Below are 24,643 nucleotides of genomic sequence, written 5' to 3' on the forward strand. Positions count from 1 at the left end.
ACGTATGGCGAAACACGATATGTGTGCAACATTGCAGCAATGCGTCATCTGATGTAAGAGAAACTATTGAGATTAACATTAAAAAATACACATAAAAACAAAACAAAAATACAATTAAAAAAAAAATGTAAGAGAGAGAGAGAGGTTAAAGGCACACTGTGGAGAAATTGTGTTTTTGTCAAACAGCGACCCCTAGAGTCGCTTTGGAATACTTGCACTGTCGTAAATACCCCTCCACCCCCCCACCCCCAACAGCATCGTCTGATATCCCTCAGGACTACGTGATAAATACACCTCACAAACACCCGAGTTCAGCTGGCAAGCTAGGCAATAAAACATAACGCAAAAAACACGTAAGAGAAACGTGTGTTTGTTAGCAAGTCTGTTAACAGCTCTGATAATCGAAAGCTAGCTAGACATATGTGGAAATTATTGGACTGGTCTAATTATCAGCAATGGATGAATGAACGGCATGTAAAAAAATGACATACTACAAGCAAGCGCAACAACATACAAGTTACAACATAGAATGCAAACAAGTTTACAAATAAGAGATTTATTTACTGGCCACTTCATGCGTTTTCTCAGATCGGATTTCTGATTTATCAAAACGATTCCATTTACACCTGGTCACATAAATGTGTTTTTGCAAAACGGATTTAAATCCGATCTTCAATTCTCGCGCTATATGCAGATTTAATGGAGTGCACGTCACCGAAAGCAACAGATATGAGCTGCATTTTATTGATCATCAGCTAAAATTTCAAAATCAAAGACCGCAATAAGAGAGAGCAGTAACAGCCCTGGTAAGATCACTTCATTTCTTTACTTTTAATGATGATGATTGTGTGATAAGCGTCTGCGACTTACTTTCACTTTGATTTGCGATAGTTTGCACGTTGTCTTGATGAATAGATGCTCAGCTGCTCATCTGCGGTGATGCGTGTTCCAGTAGCGTCGTCATATCTGGCTATAACATATAGCCTATAACACGCTCTCACACGTTTTTATTTTTAGCATTTTTGAGAGGAGTACAATTCACATATGTGGTTTCAACAACCAGATGCATTTACACTTGTCCAGTTTCGTCTGGAATGCGTCTCAGACCTCCTCCTGAAGTGGTTTGAGCGATCGGATTCAAATCCGTCTCGAATGCGTTTCGGAGGGCATTTACACCTGGTCTTTTCACGATCGGATAGCTATCCGATCTGAGAAAACGCATGGAGTGGCCAGGTATGAACAGCCCCATGACAAAAACATACGCACGAAAGCCGAAAACAAACGCTGGTTGGCCTCTCACGTCCAAATTTGAGGAAGTGGTGAGGGAAGTGACGTATGCCGTAAAGCAGTCGAATTTTGTAGCTCTTTTTGTGCTTGGGTTACTACCCGAACCCCGAAGTTACGCAGTGCCAGTAAAAGCGATACAGACCCCGTCAGGCTATGGCAGACGCATCATTCAACCTATTGTAAGTCGATGTACCATCACAAAGGTCTTGGAAATATATTATGAAGGTTGAAAAGATACATAGTGTTCCTTTAAGTTTGGTGTCAGTTTCTATTCATCAAAGAACCCTGAAGAAAATGCAGCACAACTGTTTTAAATAATGATAATAAGAAATGTTTCTTGAGCACCAAATCAACATATTATAATGATTTCTGAAGGATCATGTGACAGTGAAGACTTCCATAACAGGAAGCATTAGAGAGATATGTAAAGCATAAGAGCCTTCTTTCAAAAATATGAAAAAAAAAATGAAAAAAAACTTACAGACCCCAAACTTTGAAACAGTAGTGTATGTTTTAATGAAAAATTCTGTCAATAAAAATCTCTGAAAACGGTTTAGAATCTTTAGATTCAAATTATAAATGCATTTCTGATTAAAAATAACTCAAAATGATGGAGAGCGGTCACATATTACGTGCATAACTTGCCTAATCTAAACAATTTTTGCATATGATTCCCAAAGACCTTTGAATTTTTCCCCATCCATCCCAAAGGAGCATGAAAGATCAGTGCTAAAGTACGTCAGTACTTTATGTTTGTAAAATCAGCATGCACACTGAACCTATGCGTGTCTGATCCAAAGCATCCTGTTGTCCCTGGCAGGACAGATCTTATGCATATTGGAATCAGATGACTTCAGTGGAGGCGTCCATCCAAACAACACTTGGAGCTCTTCTTCCATAAACACACACACACACACACATAAACAAGCAAATCGCACACAAACAGCCAGTGTGCTGCGTTCTAAAGAATCTGTATTTTTCAGTCACAGATAAGTGAGAAGCTCTGGGCACAACTACTGTAATTTATGTTTGGACAGCCGCACACATTCATCCGGAAGAAAACCAGGATCAATAAATAAATCACCCAGATTGGCCAGTTCCTTTGGAAGGGCCTCACTGAATGTCTTACTGTTGTAAGACTCCAAGTATGCAAAAATATATTGTTGCGCAAACTGAATGGGGAAAAAAAGGTTCTGACGGAACAATATATCAAATTCGCAATTGTTTTTATATGTCACCCTAAGTGTGATCCTAAAACAATGCATGGTGCAAACAAATAACAGTCTATTTGTAATATTTTACTGCACTGCAGTTGGAAGGACTGTCATCTCAGTACATTTTTCCAGCAGTCAATTGCACTGTAAACCTATCTAAACTTAGAGAGAGAAATGCAAGGCTTAAATACAAATTCATAGTGTTTTTCAAGAACGTCAGACAATTGAATACATTTCAGAAATTTGAATAAAAAAAAGTTTTTTTTCAGAAGCTGAAAAAGGTTTTGACTTCGACAATGTGCATCATTTAATCACAATAAGATCAGTCAATGTATAAAAAAAAAGAAAAAGTAAACGGTTAATTTTGATTTCATGATGACTTCGAGCCATGATCACCATAAATTAAACCTTAATGACGCAACAGACAGAGAAGGCCATGGAAAGGCTGCATATCCCAGAAGGCAGTGAGATGCAGAGCGAGACACGCTGTTGCCGCCCACCAACTCCCTCGGTCAGCTGTGACAATGAGATAGGATTTCACTGTGATGGTGGCACACAGAGATTAAGAGCTCAAAGATTTATCAAAGGCTTAGTCGCTCTGATTTTTCCCTGACCCAGACACAACGAGCGGCTGCTGTCACACTGTGCCAATGTGAGCTCCACTTCCTCTGTTTGTAACTCCATTTTTTTTTTTTTTGCTTCCTCCTGCAGATTTGGCCCCATGTCTCTAACTATCGCCACTCACACTTTTGTTTCACACATGCTCTTTCGGTCTCTCTGGCTCTGATTGGCTGGCATGTAACTAAGAATGTCAGCTGGGCTCTCCTTCAGAGATGGTCACTGAATCAACTAGTTTATGATGCTCTCTCACACACACACACACACACACACACACACACACACACACACACACACACACACACACACACTAAAGTCATTCCATACTACAGTGTGTGTTGTCCTGCAATCGTTTGAGGTAAAAGTGTGGCTATGTGTTTGTATTGGCGGTCAAAGCAAGTGTTTAGCAGTATTGTTTTACCTTTTTTGGTAAAGAGATTCACATGCTAATCTCCACATGGAACGCAAACTCGCTCATTACCTCAACAACAAAACACCAAAACACTTCACTTCACTTTTCGTCGAGTTTGAAAGACGCGCCTGAGCTTACATTGGATTTACATCAGAAGAAGAACGCGATTTGAAGACAAGAAAGATGTAAGGTAAGAAATTCTTACATATTAGTTTGCTATTGTCGCATAAATTTCACATTGCAGTTGAACTGTTGCTAGATATATGGTGAATATTATAATATTTAGACCCGTGTTTACTGTTACTGTGTTTGTGGATATCTGCTCAAACGTAGATATGTATATGGTAACCATAATGTTTTATATTTGAGCGCGATCGCGTTTGAATGTGAGATGCAGTTTGAATTATTATTTTATCCAGCACTGCGCATAGCTTATGCCTACAAGGCACACCAAACCTGGTGTTCATTATATTATATATTGTTGGAAACATTTGTGTGTGTGTGTGTGTGTGTGTGTGTGTGTGTGTGTATTCTGTGGATTTTAAAAAGCAATATTAACCAGAAAAATCTAAAATTTATTCCCAAAATCGTGCAGGCCTTTCTCTTGATATCAGTATGTTCACTTTTTTTTTTTTTCAGGGCCCAGATGCCACTGAGTCCTGCTGACTTCAACATTCACATGAGTCTCTGTACATGAACATGGTAAAGTGAAAATCAAACACCTTGGAAATGAAAGGTATGTACAATGTTTTTAGGAATGGCACAAAGGTCTCTGTCTTTGGATCATTGTTTTCAATAAGTGCTTTTTTGGCATTTGTTGTGTATCTTCGGATTATGTTGTGTTGTAAATAAATCCAAACAATTTAAAAGCCATTCTTTTTTAAATCTCCTCATTTACAGTATTGTGCAAGGTTGCTCAGAATGACAGGGCCTGATAGCTCCTAATAGGGCCGTTAGGGGAGGGTCTTTGTCTTTCTCAGGTGTGAAAAGCTTACATATTAATGACCTCCGCATAGAGCTTTTTCACACAAAACACGTCGTAAAATTTTTAAATCAATATATTGTCTTATCTGAATGAGCAGTCAGGGTGATTTTCACATAGTTTTAGAGCAAATATTCTAGGCTACGTGATACAATTTTCAAAAGTCTTGTGAAGAAATAATCAGTATGGGTTTTCATGGCCTTATTTCAGTGAGAATTTTTTTTTGTATTTCCACAAACCACGCATAAATGTCATTATCTCAAAACTACAAACTTTTACATACATGCTGCTGATATATTATTGTAGCAGAGTTTGTGCTGAATACAGTGTAATTAGACTTTAGCCATGAAAATGTCACAAGTAACAGAAATAACCAGAAATGTCAGAGCATGTCAGAACACCTCCAGGGCCCAGAAAACAGCTCAGACCTCAGAGGGTTAAATGCTCGCTGTGCTTCATTTATATTTAATTTCTGCTGTTTTTGTTCTTGCGGCTCTGCACTGCTGTTGGTGCTTAAATGCTTGCTGCGCTGCTGTGCTTGATGTACATTTACATTTAAATTTAGAAGCTTCAAATTTAAATAACTCCCAATTAGTGCAATAGTTATTACTCCTATTAGAATAAGTGAATTTGGGAATTTAGATAAACTTAATCTAAATTTTTTGATTTAAGCATATTTTTCAACTTTAGAATTGTACCAATAAAAATGTATAATAATTATAGTCACCAGATCTAGTTAACTAAATAACTAAAATAATGAAATGACCAAGGGGATCCCCCTCTTTCCAGAAATTACGTCTTTGGGAGTTGAATTAACTTCTTGAAAGAAACAAAAGTCAGATTTCTGCTGTTTAGCAAATAAAAACAAAGCTTTACGTTGAACATTAAACCCTAAACCCCTGACATTAAGTGTAACTAACGAAAACAACATGAATATATGAGGAACAAAAGAAACAAGAACAGTATTAGAAAAACTATAAATGTTACAGATAACATTAACCCAAAATTAACTTGCATTAGGCAAGTAATAAACACTAGTACAAACTTACAAGAACAGGTCAGAGGGAAAAGTGTTCAAGATGAAAATGACTTGATTTCACGAGGGTGACTGCACCTCTTTCCAGAACGCTAATTTTCCTTCCTTCCTAGCAGCTTCAACCAACGGCTACCTCTTCATCCTCAGTGACTACTTCTGTCAAATCTTCTGTGAATCTCAGCTTGTGACTTCTCAGATATTCAGAGTGCTTGGCCTGCCGCCAGATCAGGTCCCGCGTCTTCTCACTAAGCGAATAATCACTGGTCTTGGTCTATTGGCTTGCTCCTTCAGCTTTCCCAGTCGATGCACAATATCTATGTCATCTCTGAAAGAAAGTTTGAGTCGGGAACAACTGAGACACAGTGAACAGAACAAAGTGACTTTTTGCTTGATATTTTCAAGTTTGTGGATTTTGGTGCTGTTTAAGTTGGCAGTAGTTTTGCAGCTTTTCAAGTCTGTTTTTAAGCCGTTTACTTCTTCAAACACAAAGTCAATTGATTTCTTAAGGCCCTCAATGCTCACTGTGTTGCTGGTAATCATTTTGCTGAGGTCGTTTGCACTTTCTTTAATCCTGCATGTAAATGTCGCAATGACATTATCTTGCAATTCCATCAGGGAAATTTCACCTCGAGATTTCTTTTGTTGAGGTTTCACAGGCGTATCTAGATCGGAGTCATGTACGATCTCGAGACTTGGACTTGGAGATCTCGAGACATCAGGATGTTGTTAATCATATTGATGGTCTACCTCGATGTGTGCAGCAGACCCACCAACAGCGACAGGAACATCTAATTCCATCTCTTCCGTAAGCAACTAAGAGGTAGAGCTCTTATTTTTTCCTTTGCGTTTCATCGTGCTATCCTTGGTTTCCATGTGCGTTCAAGGGTTCAGTTAACAATCCGAATGGCCGAATGCATAATCGAACAATATAATGCGTCCAGGTTTAAATAGAGTTAAAATATAGGGGATGGAAAGTAAAATTGAATCAACTGCATGAAACTGCGACCGCACCGGCTGCCATCTTGGATCGCCTCCCGACACACTGCACTTTCTGCTAATACATCATAGCGCCTGACATCTCTGATCCAAAAAAACATCTATTTAAAGCCAATATCACAGATGTGTCCTCCATCATTTTCATTTCAAGAGGCATGGGCAGTGTAACACAAGACATGAAAGCAAGCTGCTTTCAATTAGCTGGCAGATTAGCACAAAAAGTGCTTGACAGCGTCACGGGGAAAACTCCATCCCAATGAGCCACATGACTCCCACTTTGCTTCCAGTGTTTACACGGGGCTGATGAGGGAATAAAGTAAAACGTCTCTCCCAGATGAGATCACTCAGATCAAACTTTTCGTTTTGCTTCTCCTCATTACACTCCCGACGTATGGAATGTGCTCATTGGTGCAGAAACCGGGGGTGGCTGGAGTGTTTAGGACTGCTGCCAGGTCTTTATCAAATAGCTGATGAAAATGAACTTCGAAATCCAATTAGCCCAAACCCTTTTGGCAGCTACGACCCAAATAATGACAGACTGCAGGCTCGCTGTGAGAATATAAACCAACATGAGTACATATGACAAAGACATGTTAAAAAATGGCAGCCGAATTGTTATTTCTCCACTGGGTTACCTTTGAAGCCCAGTTTAAATAAATATTACCATTAAAATAGCCTGTACGCCGGGTAGTGATGGATTTCAGAGCGAATAAAGAGCCTGACTCTATAATCAACAAGTTGGAGTTTCCAGGCCCCTTTTTGGCGGCCCCGGGCCAACAGGAAGTGGCGAGGGCGAGCATGGACGCCAACCAGACCCAATTAAAAAACAAGGAGCATGGAACATGTTGCAGCTAACAAGCTCCTTTCCTTGACCTCCCTCACCTTTTGACCCCAGAGTGCCCCTTCCCCTTCCCGTGCGACCACAAGGTCTACAAACACATGCTTTGGTCTCGGAAAGCCTGACCGCATTTTCTTTTTGTCTCTCTGTAGGCTGCCGGCGATGTTCCACGGAGCTAAAACACACCCACCTCGAGCAGAGTCATTTATGCAGTTAATTCTACAGCCACTTGTCGTAATAGGGCCGCAAAAGTTGTTTCCAAGAACTCGGGACAATAAATAGCCTCCAAATTAATTGGGAGAATTTATGAAGCTGAGAGATGCAACGCGACCCAACCAATATAATTAAGTGTGGCTAGAAGTAATAAGGTTTGGCTTTAGGGCGTAACTTGAGTTTAAGATAAGTGAAGCCAATAAAAAGTGAATAATTAAAGAAAAAACACCCACACCTGAAGGAGAAAGTGATCTGAGATGAGTCTGACTAAACCCTCGTCCTTACCCAACCCTAATGAAACAACAAAAAACTGAGCCAACGATCGTCTCCTTCTGCCCGCTACAGAAGTGGTCCTGTCATTTGGGCTCGGCAAACATGGACCATATGTGAGTTCAGCGCTGGCAATCAGACTCCATTATGAAGCAGGCGGCTGAGTTCATCAGGAAAAAATTAGCCCGCCACTCGGTTGAGCTCTCCCATTGGCCGGTCACGCGGAGCGCTGCGTTTGAGGGCACCCCAGACATTCCTGTGGATAATCTTTTCCATTCCTCTACTCGCTGCAGCAAGAAGAGCCCAGATCGCAGTACAAGGACGGCATTGTGAGGCCCCTCCGCAGCAGTTTTTTAAGTGCTCCCTCTTGCGCACTTCATACGAGCACTTAAAAAAAAAAAATTATATTAATAAAAAACCGAGCGCCTTTGAAATGAAGTTGGAACTGAATAAGGACGCTGTTTCTCACGGTCTCTTTCCAGTAAGGGTATGTTTTGTAAAAAAACAACAAAAAAACAATGTAAAACCACTGGAAGCCAAAGTGCCGCCACATCAGGGATTCAGATCTCCCCGGGTGACGTTCCTTTGCCTGCTTCGTTCGCCAACAAACCCATGTCATCTTCCTTACTCGAATGTGTGATTTTGGTCACCACGGTACAAGCAACAAGCTAAGACTGGAACACATCCTCCCGCTCTGAAGAGATTTACGGAAACACATTCCCTAATTAGAAACACGGCTATTACTACTTCTATAAACGAGCGACTCCAGTTAGGCTAGCCACCACACCAGACCACAGGGTTTCCACAGTAACCGTTTCACCGCGAACAGACTGCTGAGCACCACGTAGGGTTTTAAAGACTCGTTATCCACAAGCTCTATTATGGGCTCTGGAAAAGACAATATGTAGAAAGAAATCATTTTAATAGGCAAACTTATTTGTGTTGCCAAAAACTCTCTGGAGTGTCTCAAGACCACCACGCCAGCTTGCGGAAATATTTAACATTTTTCACAAACAGTACGACTTGAGCACGAATGGCTCAGAGTAAATCAACTAAACCAAGGAAATCTCTCTGTATACCATCAATAAAAGTAGCCCTTTGTTGTAAATGATGTATGCAGACCATCTGCAGTGGCTATTGAAACATGCTTGCCATGCCTTTCAGGGTTGAGAGAGTATAAAACATGGATTCAATCAAATCACATGGCTACGTGAGGGATAAACCAGCCTTCAACTTGTGCTTCTGAGCAAACGCTGAACCCTTTGGGGCTTTTGTAAAAAATATTTTATATTAAAAATAATAATAATAAAAAAATAAAAAAAAAGTCCAAGAAGTGACCAATCCCATTTTAAAAGCAAAATCAAAGAGATGAATCAAAATGGTATCTCATTTGAATAGCATATATGGATAAGGTCTCCCATAATGCACCTGGCACATGCGGGGGAACAGAACTGACTCATTTATATAGATACACAGGAGTGTTTCCCACATCCGTGATTCTCATCTGATGTCACAAACAAGGTTGCAAATCTGTTATGATAGGGCAAAAAATATGATGCTAAATGCAACTAATTAAACCTAATTAACCATATAATTGTGCATATGAAGAATAACTAAATAAATTGGTTAATCAAGTAAACATTTTACGTATCTTTTGTTGTTGACGTCTGTCCAGTCAAACTGAACAATTCATCTGTCAATTAGTTGAAACCAGTCAAAATACAGATGTGTCATCTCCTCATCCAAAACTGTAAAATTAATTCATTTCAATGTTTCATCGTGAGGACATGTGCATTCAATTTTGTTCGGTTGCTACTTGATGCGCAATGAAAAATCTAGACACAAAACCAACTGAGAACCACAGTCCTACAGGATTCTAAACTGAATTGATTCAGGAGTCTTTTATGGACCCATTTTTTAATGAATCAGTTCATTTGCCACTTGCTTATGAACTGATCTAGAGGTTACACTATGTTAGGACAATACAATAAAAGACATGTAACAAAACATACTTACACGCAAGCCAACAGTATATCATTCTCCACATACCACAGGGACACGGCTGGAATGTGCCAGCTCTACCCCATAAGGATCACTTAGAGAAGACTGGTTGCTAACATGTCCATCAGCCCATCAGCCCTAGTATAACAAACTGTAAATAACACACTGCAGGGCCGAAACATTTGGATGGGGCCAGACACTATTTCAGATTAAAGAGTGTGTTTGTATGTGTACGCATGTGGCGCAAGATGTGTCTTGTTTCTTGCAGATGCAGACATATTACAAGACCAGACACATTTGGCATGAGTTATAGCCGAGCGCAGTGGAAATCCGTTTAGGGCTCTAAATATGACTTCAATGCATTGATTTATGCATGCATTTTGAGTGTTCTTCAAAGTAAGAACCATAAGGTTTCATGGGAACAGTTGACGCACACAAAAAGGCAGAATTATTATATGCTGAAGCTACATAGCTGCCAACCGTTGAATTATTGCTAAAAGCTTACGCTCTACAGAGAACATAAGTGATTTTGCAGTCCTGAATAAGCATTCGTTACCTGTAGAAAGTCTGCGCTGATGAAGAGCACACATTCCGCTGAAACACGTACATGCTTCTGCTCGTCCTCTCTGAGGCGGTGGTGGTATTGAACACTGGGGTTTCAGGAACCCTATGGGAAAAACACATGAGATTCAACTTTACGACATGTAATTCATAATGATGAAACTATTTTGTCAACATAATTGTAATGTCAAATAACCATTGGGGGGGGGGGGCAATTATTATTGCCATTTCAGAGTTTTAGCCATGTTGTCCATCTCTACTGAAAAAATATGCACTTCTGATTGCCCACTTCAAGATCAGACTGGCAGACTTAGAGCAGATGTTTATTTGCCCTTTATACTTAAATTGATCTTTTAAAGAAGCAACTTCTTTGACTCGTCCTGCCTCGTATATTGCCCCTCTATGTGCAGTGATAAGCCCTAGCCAACCTCTCACATTTCCAGTTTTTCCCTGTTCTCCAACCCACAACCCCAGAGGCTGCCAGACATGCGAGTCTGTAAAAAACCGCCAGGGGGGAGTTAAGAAAGGAGCAGGGGTGAGATCGGAGGCGGATGACTCAGTATGGGCAAAAGGCCAGATGATACAGGCATGCCTGCGGGGTTCATGGTAAGACACCACGCTGTGCATCTCAGGGGTTTTTGGGCCATTCCTCACACAGGAACCTTTTCTCTGGTACAATGGGTTAACTGATATCATCACCCACGTGGCAAGAGATCACAGAATGTCAACCGTAAGGGGTTTGCTGTCAATCAACATTTGATCTTAAAGGGACATGTTGACCCACAAATGAACATTACACACTCTAGTTTTGTTTCGAATCTGTATGACTTACTTTCTTCTGTGGAACACAAAAGTTACATTTGAGGAATATCCTAGATTTCATTTAAATGTACAAAATTACAAAAAGCACTAAAAGTATAATAGTAGACTATATGACTATATGAATATATCACAAAAACACTTTAAGGGTGCGTCTCAATCCACTCCCTAGTTCACTAGTCAAAGAGTTGGCCATTTTTAGGGGTGTCTTAATCACAAAAACGTCCTAGTGCACTTAAACGTTAGCTCCCTTAAAAGTCCCCACAATGCACCATGAAATCCAGAGAGCGATCGATACTCACTATTAACAGATATTCTTAAGCGGGAAACCAAAGCCAAAATATATTGATTCACAACCTAGAGAGCTAGGGAGCTGATTGAGATGCACCCTTTATTCATGAATCACTTATCTGGTTCTCAAGTCAACTCATTGACTCAATTGTCCTGTTGCAGAAAGGGTTTGGAGTGACAAATAGGTGAGGTGAATAAATTACAGAAATTATTTTTTTTAGGTGAACTATCCCCTTAAGTACTTAAATTAAAATCCTTAAAAAAAGTGAATGAACTGCAAAAAGTCAACATGATGTTTGTAATATTAAAACAAATCAGCAAAATAAAAGACATTTGAGGATGTAACTTTTGCTGTAGTCTACTTTTAAAAGTCAGCTAAGGATGTGTGATGACTCACAGAGCCAATGAAAGATAGGATGAGCGAGCGTGCACTGAATGTGCACCGAATGATCTTAAAAAGCTCGTAGACCTTTCGGATGGGAGCGAACATGAAGAGCGAAGGGCAGCCACATCCCCCCACTCCGGTTCCTGCTCAATAAAGCGCCTTTACTTCCACCATGAAAAACATGTCATTCCAGATGAGCTCAGCCAATGACATTTAAATCAGGCACAGGGATATTGAATTAGTTCCCCATGATAAGCTGGCTGGGATGCTGATGCTTTGGTCAAAGGGGGTGGGGTGGGCTGGGGGGAGATAGAACAGGAAACGGACGGACTGCCTGTTAGGCGCCTGCTGCAGCTGTTTGATTAAAATGACAAAAACGTGGAATTGTTCAGAGGGATGAGAAACCTTAAAGACGATACCAAGGCATGGTAATATAGACATTATAAGCCTGTTTTTAAGAGGAAAAAGAACTGTGAAAAGAGCTGGAGAAAGACAGGAAAAGGGACAGCAACAATCAAACTATGTAACGATTACTTTGCCCAAATATGAAAACTGTCTTCATGTAGTTACAAACCCATTTGCTGTTATTTTTCAGTGGAGCAATTTATGAAGAATCTTCATAGTGTGGTTTCCATAGAACTACAATTCACAGCGACCACATTTGCCAATCTCATAAATAAATATATAAATAGCCATGTGCTCTACATTCCTAGGTCTTCTGAAGCCATCCAATAGATAACATTCCCCTTCAGTAATTTGTTAACTTGGGAATCTTTACAACTATATCATTGAATCAGTGAGTTTAACTAGAGATCTGAATCAGTTCAATGTCATGAATTGATCATTACATTGAGCCAGTTCTTTTCAATGAACAGACTGATCTGGTTCACAAATAGAACTAAATGAGTTTGTCCATGAATCTTGACTTCAGCTTATTGATCATGTTAACAGGTTCACTGGAGGGGAAGATTATCAGTAACTTAAATTTCCTCACACAAAATCATATGAGAAGAGTCTGAATATAGCATTTGAGCCGCATGAACTACTTTTATACTTTTTGGTCATTTTTGTTCACTATGAACAGTATGAAAAAAGCAGAAGAAAAGTGTAAAACAAAAACACAAAAAACAATAGCATACAGCAGTTTTAATAGAACATCATAAGGGAGTTAATAATTTAGAATCATCCTTTCTTGGTGAACTCTCTTTTTAAGAGAGTGCTGAATATTAATGCTCTATCTTAAAGGGAAAGTTAACCCAAAAATTACAATTAGCCCATGATTTACTCACCCTCAAGTCATCCTAGGTGTATATAACTTTCTTCTTTCAGTTGAATACAATCTGAGTTGTATTAAAAAATGTCCTGGCTTTTCCAAGCTTAATAATGGCAGTGAATGGCCATTTCTGTTTTGAAGTCCATAAAAGTGCATCTATCCATCATTAAAGTGTTCCACATGGCTCCGGGGGGTTAATAAAGGCTTTCTTAAGCGAAGCGATGCGTTTGTGTATGAAAAAGATCCATATTTAAAACTTTATTAAGTAAAAGTAATTTTTTATTAAAGTAACTAGCTTCCGGCCAAAAGAACATACGGATTCCATTTAAGTTTAAAGCACAACTTATGCAAGTAATGCAACATACTGCTGATATTTACTCTACCCCATGACGCACTATGCTACTTCTGACTTCATAAGTTGCGTAAGTTGTGCTTTAGGCGTAAGTAGACTGTGTATGGCCGTTTGGTTCGCTTTGCTTCAGGAGGCCTTTATTAACCCACAGGAGCCGTGTGAAGCACTTTAATGATGGATGGATGCACAGATGCATAGATTTTATGGACTTCAAAACAGAAACGGCCATTCACTGCCATTATAAAGCTTGGAAGAGCCAGGAATTTTTTTTATATAACTCTGATTGTATTCGTCTGAAAGAAGAATGGCATATACACCTAGGATGACTTGAGGTTGAGTAAATCATGGCCTAATTTTCATTTTTGGGTGAACTATCCCTTTAAGGGGGAAAATATGAGATGGGAGGAAAAAGAATGTCAATGCTTTTGTGTTCTCTCACAAAACATTTTGAGCCCTTTGTAAGCAAAAGCAAAGTTTCTCGGTGGAACACAAACGATTTTGCGAGGGAACGCAAAAGCATTGACAAATAATTTTTCCTCCATCTCATATTTTTTTCCCTTCATGTCCCTTTAGGGGCGCCGTACTATCTAAATGAAACCAATAAGCTGGTTTAAAAAATGGAGTAGCTAAAATACGCAATAATGCAAACCACAAGAGATTATAGGAAACTGTTATGCCATGTACGAGCACAAGTCTGATTATAAATCAGGTGATTAATCTGTGTCAATTCTCGAATAAGCAATGACTAAAGTGGAAGCCTATTCGTTAACACAGTATAAGTCTAGCAGTGAAAAAGACAGCAAAAAAGGAAAGGTATTAAGGTCTCACACTTCTGCTTTCTAGGACACACTTCAACCAGTGTGAAAAACATCAGACAAATCCAGCAAGTGTAAACCAAATTAAGCATGTAATACAAGGCTTGAACATGGCTGAAATAAATTAATCAGTAATCGTCATCAAAATGAAATTAGGCCATTGGGGACACATTTCCCTGTGGCATATCCCTCATTTCCTAGCTCGACTGGTCAGCGGGGCCCATTAGCTCTTGCCTAAAAGCCCGACGGAGTGAATCACCTTCATTTCAGCCCAACAGATTCCGTATTGTGTAACCAGTGAAGGGCGGACAATGACACATCCCTGCTTGCTCTGAGCGATGTCACTGAAAATTACCGCTTTAACACATGAGCTAAGGCTCCCAGTCAACCTCAGCTTTTCCAAAAACACGGGTAATGCAGAAGGACAGGGCCCCCGACCCGACCGACCCCCCCCCCCAAAAAAAAGGAGAAGGGAAAAGGAAGTTCTCAATCACAGTCTCAAAGAAAAAGGGTCTAATGAGAGAAAACACTCTTTGAAATGCTTCAGATATGCTAAAATTTTGCCAGATATGCTCGGCCATTTATGGCTTCATAATGGACCCAATTAAAATCATATTTCCCGTAATAATACAGCACTCGGTTTAATTTCTGAATTAGAACCCACCAACGGGCAGGCTATTCTAGCCGTGTACCTTTTATTTATGGCTTTTAATCAGAGATGTGTGTAAACATCCCACTGTGTGAACATGTGATTGTTTCTTAAACAGTCTTGATGAATATTAAGATTAAGTAATCTGTCTTCTAACAGCTCCTCTGGACTTTATGTCTTGCTGTAAATCCCTGATTAGTCATGTTTAATCTCTCTCTTCTGATTCGGTATCCTGAATCAGTAGCCGATCTGCAAAGTAAATATACAGTGGAAGATGTTGCTCCCATGAATTATGTGCTTATGAAAATAGGCCTCAATTAATAATTTTTCACATTTCATGAAATATAATCCTAAAACACGGAGTCATTTAAATATGTAATGATGTACAATCAGTATGATGCTTATGATGCTTTAGGGTCTTCATGTAAAGTTTGTAACATACTTTGGTTAAAATTCCTCAATGGTTGTGTACAACAACACCCTTTTTACCACCTCAAAAACAGCTCTGTTCACAGTGACCCGTTTCGGTGCATGTCTCTTTAAATGATAATGAGCAACTGCTCACCCCACCGCTCTCTTCCATGGGGGGTGTCGACACAAGCGCTCAAAGACACGTAAAGCGCTGTATACAAACCAGTATACAAATCACTAAGGGCGGAAATATGCTAATACGGGACAGTCCGTAAGCGGTCGTGGGCAGAGCATGAGCAAAACATTTTTTTTTTAAATAATAAAAAAAGAACTGCATATGAAAATTTAGGGACCACAGAAGGGAAAAAGGCCACAGTATGAGATGTTGTTCTGTTTGAAACAGACGGAATTCCAGTTGCTGGAGTTTCAAAATGTAGGATTAGGCTATATTGTAGAAATGGATCTGCTTGCAAACTGCTTCTTGTTACTATAGAAAGTCAGTGTTCAGTATCAAAATATAATATAGCATTGGTGAAAATTTGGGTCTTACTAGTCTTGCACACAAAAGGTTCAAAAGTGAAGTGTATAAAAAAAAGCATAAAAACTATTATTAATAGAATAATTATTAAACAACATAATAATATCAAAATTTATAATAAAATTGTAATAGTAATTAAATTCATCATATTAGTTGTAATATATATATATATATATATATATATATATATATATATATATATATACATACAAATATGATATTTATAACATTAAAAAAATTATTATTTTATTTTATTATATTATTTATTAATCATTGTTTATTTTTTACTTATCTTGAACAATTTCAGATAGATAGATCGGCTACTTTTTTTCAGAGGACGGGGTTGGGAAAAAAGGTTTAGATCATGAAGATTCATCTGCAATAATATATTTGTGCCCATCTTATTATCGACTCAATTTTGTAAACACTTTGCAGGGTCTTTTTTCCAGGGCCCAATAAACAGCCTTGAGAGCTCAGAGAAGCATGGGTGTAGCGCATTCCTCACGTCCTTGAAAAGCCTATTGTGTCGTCTTCTATGTATTAGCGGCTAGTGACGTTAAGCAGATTGCCTCATCCTTGAATGTGGAAGCATTCAGAGGAGTGTATTTTCAATCTAATGCGAAGGATGGAGAGGATTTTTAAACAACCCCTGAACTGATGAACCAATAACCCTTTCAAAACACACTCTCGCTGTGGATATACGTGCCAAACGCGGTATCCCTGTTCTCTCATGGCTTACAAGTGTATTCCACTGTGGTGTCCAAAAATGAACTTCAGATGTTTTCTTTCCACTTACAGAAATAATCAGGCAGAGAAGCCTCTCATTAGATTCAATTACTGAACTGACAGTTATGCAACATCGGACAGACGCAACCTCCACGGTGCTTTAATCAAAGCCCATCAAAAATGACAGTCTGACTTTGTTGGGTCTCCTGGTTAAACCCCAAAAGCTACTCTGTAAATCAATGACGCATGGGCACAATCGCTCTTTCATCACAGAGAACATGTCTTGGATGCTGATCAGCATGATGGAAATGTCAAACCTTTTCTCGGCAAACTGTCCATTTCGACTGGAAACCTTCTCCCTGCACCTTTCCATCAAGCCTTTGTTCTCTCGCCACTCTCCTTGGAAATAACCTATGTGACATCGCAGGCCCGTAACGCATTTTGACTTCACGTTTAGTCAGCGAAACCAGGTTTTCAATATGAACTGGAAAGACAGACGCTGTCCAGAGGTCAAGATAAAAGTGAAAGACAGAAAAAGCTTTGTGTTTTATGTGAAAATTTAACACATTCTGCCTCTTTCTCGCCCTCTTTTCACAGTGAAGGTCCCCATAGGGGGCGTAACCCTACCTTGCTCTGAAATTCCAGCCTTCACAAGGCCACTGCTGAGACCACAGGTGTTCTGCCTTGAACAATCAAAAAAAAAAAAAAAAAAAAAAAAAAAGGGACCGGTCACACAGACTGACACCAGGTCTGCCTGCTGGCCCCATGCTGAGCGCAGTGGTTTTAAGTGTCAAGTCAAAGGCCACTCTCAGACCCCACTACGCTGATATCATCAGGTGCTTGCTGCTTTAAAATAAATACCACATCCACCCCCTGCCACCCTAACTGCCCAGAAACCCATAACCACAACCTTCCTGTACCAGCTCTTTTAGACAGCTTACTAAGCCATATCGCTCTAGAGAACAGCTGTGTTTAACACCCTAAAAATATTAAGAAGCAAATACATTTGATCCAGAATAGATCACAATGGTCAAGTAGACATTACAAAAACAATTTAGTCTAAGGCTACGTTCAGACTGTCAGTCCAAATCCGATTTTTGTGCATATCAGAATTGGCTAATGTGAACAGCAAAAAAAAAAAAGTCATATGACATACGATTTTTACTTTCAAAAGGTAGGGTATGGGATTTGCAAAACGGCCGGCAGATTTTGAAAATACACAACTCAAATGGTCCTACCTTCTTTCCTCCAACGCTGGCCCTGACTCCACCCATTACTCTCTCTCTGTCACGCATGCGAGGGGGTTGGGGGTATGGTACAACCGTTTGATTGACGAACTTACTGTCCAATGATTCTAGGTGGTCTTGGAAATGATTGGCTGGAGTTTTTCGAGTCCTGCCCGTTCCACAGATGATTAAATTGCTTAATTTTCATTTCAGTGCTTCTAACTCAGTGGCTGTAAGTGGGTTAGGAATAGGATTTCAAGTGATTTTGAAAAAATGGACAAAAAAGAGAATCGCATACCCCACCTTTTCAAACTACATCAATAATTTTAGATCAGATTCCAATCAGATACACAAATAATCGGATTTGGACTGACAGTCTGAACGTAGTCTAATTAATTAAGACGTTGGTACTTTAATGAGCGAGCTATACATTGCAAATGGCAACGGTGATCCAAATCAATTTGCACAATTAATTATTTAAAATGGTCCGACATCTTCAATATCAACTGATACAATAAATATAATTAAATTAAATAAATAAATAAAATGACTGATATGGTACTGGTATTTTATTCACCACTTTAAAGCTCAACCACTACAGCCATACTCATGCTGATAAACACCTTTGTCTTGCACTTTTTTTTTAAACATCCCACAAAGAGCACAAGAGCACTGGTGTCAGGTTAAAACTGTCCAACTTGTCCTGCGATTTATGCCATTCTGTTTTCTAACACATCTTGCCTAAACGCTCCCAAATGCATCCGATCAGAGTCAGGTGAACCAGCCTAATTATTCAGTTTCCTTACTCAACTAGCCATTCAGGTAACCACCATCTGGGTAATAAAAAAAAATAAAAAAAATAATAAAAAAAACTAGTTTTGCACCTTTCTATTCCAAGCCTCTCCAGCTTCAGGTCCACATTCTGACAACAAGTCTTTAAAACAGGGCTTAAACACTAGTGGATGTCTTCAGTTGACTGAAATGATGCATTTTCTCGGTGCCAACACCTTCTCATTCTCAAGATGACAAAGTGTGTGTTTCAGTGTGGTTCTTTGTAGGTGTGAAAGGGATGTACCACTAACTGTTGTGACCACAGATGCTACTCTCTATCTCATATTGAATGTTTATTCTGAACATAGCACGGACTCAGCAGACACCCTTAAGACCACAGTTACACATGCTGTCGCACTTCGTATTTAGTTTATGTATATATGCATTGTTATATATTTTTAACAGTTTCTGATATTTTTGCAGTATAACTTATGACCAAAATTATATTTTAAATAACATTTTATATTTGCATGTTATGACCAGGTGGATTTCAACAGTGGCATGTAACGCAGTCACTCCAACTAGCCACTTTGGCGGGTGGAATTTTATATATAATATATACATTTTCAATTGTACTCTTTTAAAAAGCATTTGAAATAAACTAAGTGCAATGTATGACTGAATGAATGAATGCAATGTATGCATTTCCCCCAAAATACACACGACACCAGCTGCGCTTTCTCACCCTCTCATCTCTCCGACAGTGAGCTGACACACAAACCCGCCTCCCCTCACTCACTCGTCTCATTTGCTTCGGATGAATATTGCTGGTGTTACAGGGCTTGAATTTCGGTTTGGGACTGCTAGTATTGTGCATAATTTGACTCATTCCCTCAGATTTTGTGCTCACACCCAAAGTGCGCACACATAAAGCCGCCTCTCAGTACTAAATTTGAGTTATTTTTCATTGCTTATTGCGCTTAAACACACAGACATAGTGAAACACTGAGCAGTCGCTTCGAAGTTGTGCATATTCGGAAGCGGAGCCGCTCACAAAGTTACAAAACATCCTACGCCAGAGTGAATCCTGATCGCTGAACACAGAGGGGCGAGGTGGAAGGGAATATGTTGGCTTTATATTTTCTGCTTTTTTTCCTCTTTCGGCCAAAAACCGAAAATGCTATTTTCGGCGGCCGAAATTTCAGTGTATCCCTAGTTTTGAGTGAACGTAAACAGTTGAGAAAGAAAAAGCATGTGTAACATAATGGATCCGTGCTTCAGGTCTTAAAGTGTTAAATTATAAGATAATATAAAAAATATCTATATGGCAGGTTTTTTCCCATCGTATCGATGTCAAAATTGTGGCCAGTGAAAATGCTGAGTGGCTATTAACTTTGGAAAACCACTAACCACTGTGGCTGGTGAACAAATAAGTAGTGGTTGACCGATATATCGGTCAATATTTGGCATTTTTTCTCATTTACCGTCAACATTCAGCAAATACGCATTTACATCCTTTAAACAAATCTTTGAATATCTAATAAACATTTAATTTCACAAACCTTGCAGACTTAGTCAAATCCAACTGTCAGATATTCTAAAGTGTGCATTTGTAGCCTGCATGAACATGAATGTGGACAGGAGTCAGCTTCACTTAAGATGCACAATACATAAACCCTTGATTTTAAACTATGCTGCGCTATATTCAGTTGGCCACTACGTTATATTCAAGTCATTTTACAATGTGCTGCATGTAAAATTAATGTTTCCTTGTCTTTATTTTAAAAAAATGTGATGCATAGTGCGCACAAACTTAGATTACTGAGTGCCCTGTTGGTTACAGTGTTTACTTTTTATTCATATTTTTTCAAACATTATTTGTGAGAAATACTGTAATATTATTACCTACCTACATACATACATGCATACATACATACATACACTATTGAAAAAACTATGAATATACTACAGCATTCAGAAACAATATGCAACTGTGGTCTTGAACATATATGATGTGTTATATGAAACATAACATGCTCAAAAATTTATGACTGGATCATTCAAAATAAAATAAGCCAAATTATGTTAATAAAGTGGGGAGGAGGGACAGCATTTTAAGAGAGAAAGACAGAAAGCAAAAAGACTACACAGAAAGAGACAGGAGGGGCCAGGAAGGAAGGAGGAGGCAGTAATGAGGTTAAGGGGGAAATGTCAAAGATGGCTTCTGTACGGCAGGCCAGGCCTGCTGCAGGGCACATGCTGGAAACAAGGGCCTCACTTTCTGCCCAGCGTTTCGAAAAGTTCCTTGGGCAAACAGCATAATCAGATTTGTGTAATTGGACTGAAGAAAGAGCTTTCTTTGGTGAGAGCTGAAACAAGGAAGCATTTAAAATCCTGCCGCCCATCTCACATCTTTACGGTTACTGAACACATGATAGGAGTCTGATCTGGATGAAAGAGAGAGACATACTCATAAAACAGAATTTAATTTTGATATTTATATGCCGAAACTGGCCCTAATTTGATTCCAAATGAACAGACGCAGCAAGTAGTACTCCTTGGAGGAGTGAGTGGAGGTTACAGAAGATGACCTGTGCTCCACAAGTACATCCTGTTACACATCTAAATGGGCTTGCTGCATCATTAGAAAAAACATTAACCCATATGCTATCTATCCGGTATTGAGCAGGGTTTAACAGAAATAACCTAGCAAACTGACACTTTGTCGACAGGAAACGTGCAACATATACTGCCGTCCAAATTTGTTTTATTTCAAATAAATGCAGAACTTTCTATTCATCAAATAATCCAAAAAAAATTCTATCATGTTTCAACAAAAATATTAAGCAGCACAACTGTTTTTAACATTGATAATAAGAAGAAATGTTTGAGCTCCAAATCTGCATTTTAGAATGATTATTGAAGGATCATGTGACAGACACTGAAGACTGGAGTAATGATGCTGATCCAGCTTTGCTATCACGGGAATAAATTACATTTTAAATGTATTAAAGCTGCCGTCGGCAACATTTTTTTTATCATATTCAGTGAAATCAACACTATAATCCGACAGAACAACATAAATAAGGTGGTTTTAGAAAAAAACCCGAGCTCCTAACTCCACCTGGAGCGTGTTATTTGTTTTGCAAAAATCCACCGCTCCCGGATCATCGGGTCCAATCAGCGCAGGGGGGTGTGAGATCTGACTGTCAATCACAGGTCGTGCACACGCCACAGATCCCCCTCCCTCGCGCACGTTACAATAACACATGCACATGACACACCTGAAGTTCGCCTGAAGATTGCATGAAGCGTGATGGCGGAGAGAAAATCTACTAACAAGCTTCCAATTCCTCGGTTATTGCTATCTATGGGTAGATTAGCCAGGGCAGCCTACCTCCGAGTCCATGGTGTTGATCGATGCTGAAGAGACGGACGCGTTCACAGAAAATCAGGTACACACGCACTGACGAGCACGACCTCGATGGGAGGGTGCTCACTGGTAGTGGGGGAGGGGCATGAGAGTTGTAAACATTCAAAATTTTGGCTAAGTCGACTCAATCTGCCAGACTTGCCGACTGCAGCTTTAAATTAGAAAACAGTTTTTTGAAATTGTAATATTTCACAGTATTTCTGTTATTACTGTAATTTTGATCAAACAAATGCTAGTATACTAGTCAAAGTTGTTTAGTGCTACTCTTCTGTTCATAATAATGAGGTTTAGAAATCTCTTAAACTGATATGGTATCAAACAGGAAATTCTAGTAGGTTCCACAGAGTCATCAAAAAACACTGAATTTGGGCTTGTTGGCATAATCTGCAACATTTCAAACAAACAACATGTCGTTCTGATTTCTAGGGCTCATCCCTACAGAGAATTCGGTATGTAATTAATTCGCTGCCAGCAGAAGGCTTTTATTTCAAACTTGCAATCATTGTTTCACCGTCAAGTCATGAAGTGCAAGCATGAAATAGCCTGCTACAGACAGAAATAAAAACAGGTCAGCATTGGATTTCAGTATCAATGGACGCCTAGACAGTGAGACAGTGTAGTCTGATTCATGAACAAATCTTTTATTGAATTATTAAAAAAGACAGGAATTACTGTAACAGCATTATGTGTGGAATCACGGCTTTACATTGATAATAGGAAATTAAAGTAACAGAGATTATTTTGGCTTTATAGCAGATCTAGAATAAAGTTATTGTCCAGCTAGTTTGATTGATTCACTTCCATTGCAACGATCATTAGTTATTAACTTAGGGGCCGCTAACACGACACCGTTTTAACAGAAAACTCTTAAGTTCTTTCTGCGCAAACTTAAAAAACGCGAACATGTGAGAACGCTGATGGCGTGCACACGCACATCACGAGTTCAGTCTATAGGCATGCGCATTTGAATATATGTGCGGAGGCGTGTAGTCCTTCCCTACAAATCAACCCTCAAGATACTACTTGTCTGGCCTTAAAATTTATAATACAGAATTGTTATCGCTTCCGCGTAATTATTTAGAGGTGTGTGTCTTTTCAAATCATACCATTCAATTGAATTTGAACAGGTTGACTCCATTCGAAGTGTAGTAACATCGCCAAGCGAAATTGTAATGCTCCTGAGCTAAAATTCAAGTGTCTCAGAAAACGGTACGAGTACTTATGATATGTAATTCATTTATTTTTAATAAGTTTACAAAGTTATCAAAATCAGTTTTTTGCTTAGTCATTATGGTGTGTGGAGTGAAGATTAATGTGGAAATTAGAGCAGTTTAGTCTGCAATATAACAAAATGTGGGAAAAAAAATGAATACTTTTGCAAGGCACTGTGTATAGCCTATATAGACAAGCTACGACCGCTAAATGTTTTCATGCATAAAGACATGAGAAGTTATGTGCAGAAAAAGTGTGATTATTATACAGAATTATATAATTGCCTTTAATATATTTACTTTTTTTTCTTCTTTTTTTTCTATGGTATCCCAGACTTCAGTTTGAAAAGCCCTTTATTAGCAAATATATCTTGACCCATCCCTGGCATCTGCATGTGTTTCTGATCTCCAGCTTTCACTGTGTGTCCATAGTCATTGTTTTATTGTGCTTCAGGTTACAAGGAGCTATAATCACTTTATTTTACAAGAAATGGATTTGCTGGCATTACCACATACATTAAAACGGCATGCGCTTTGTTTGTCATCGACATACGTTCAATTCAATCACAGGCAGCCTCTGTAGTGCTGGCAACCTGCGTGGTTTTGTAATCACAACTCTATTTACATTACTGGCTAATGTTCATGTTTTTAGATGCATGCGAGATGCAGACAGAGAAAAATAATGAAGACCGCAGGTTTGCGTCAGCTTTTTCACTCTGACTCGCACATCTGTTTGGTCTCTAAACTAAAAAAAACATGCTCCTTAAAAAACCTCATTGATTCCAAAGCACGTTTTATTGTATTTTACTGTCAAGATGAAATACCCCCATCGACATGCACTATCTGATTAGTCGCTCCAGGAAGTGATTCACATGAACATCATCACTTATGAACTCCACATGGGGTACTCTCTTCATCTGTCATTTCAAAGCACATGCTCGTACGCTGGAGTGTTTGCTAAGCAAACTGTTTGCAATTCTCGTCTGGATCATAATCTTGCCTCGTGCCTCCCCACTTGACCTTCCGGGTGAGTTTCACTCTCATTGTGAGAGCAGTGACCCAACACAGTCAACACACATTCAGTTCAAACACTCTGATTTCTTTTTGTTTGCGTAATTGTGTGTGTGCCATCATATGAGGGATGTGGACACAGGTGCCCTGTGCCCTTTAAGTAGCCTACCAAGTACTTCTAATGTGGTTTCGACCTTTACATATGCGTCTTAGGAAAAGAGATCTAGTTTGCGCACCAAGTCTACAAAATGTCGAAGCTCTAAAAAGCACATAGCCATACAAAATTAATAACTAGAAGTTTAGT

The 24,643-nt window shown here is 39.2% G+C and overlaps 1 protein-coding gene across 2 annotated transcripts in view; it reads right to left on the reverse strand.

Annotated features, from left to right (window-relative positions):
* rxraa (retinoid X receptor, alpha a) overlaps window positions 1–24,643 on the reverse strand; it is a 113,574-nt gene that overhangs the window by 69,133 nt on the left and 19,798 nt on the right. For both annotated transcript variants that reach the window (XM_084137480.1, XM_084137479.1), the window contains exon 2: window positions 10,424–10,534. In XM_084137480.1, the coding sequence (XP_083993606.1) occupies window positions 10,424–10,534 (111 nt within the window). The remainder of the gene's footprint in view (window positions 1–10,423; window positions 10,535–24,643) is intronic.

This window comes from Abramis brama, assembly GCF_963993115.1.
Source record: "Abramis brama genome assembly, chromosome: 15".
Classification (NCBI taxonomy): domain Eukaryota; kingdom Metazoa; phylum Chordata; class Actinopteri; order Cypriniformes; family Leuciscidae; genus Abramis; species Abramis brama.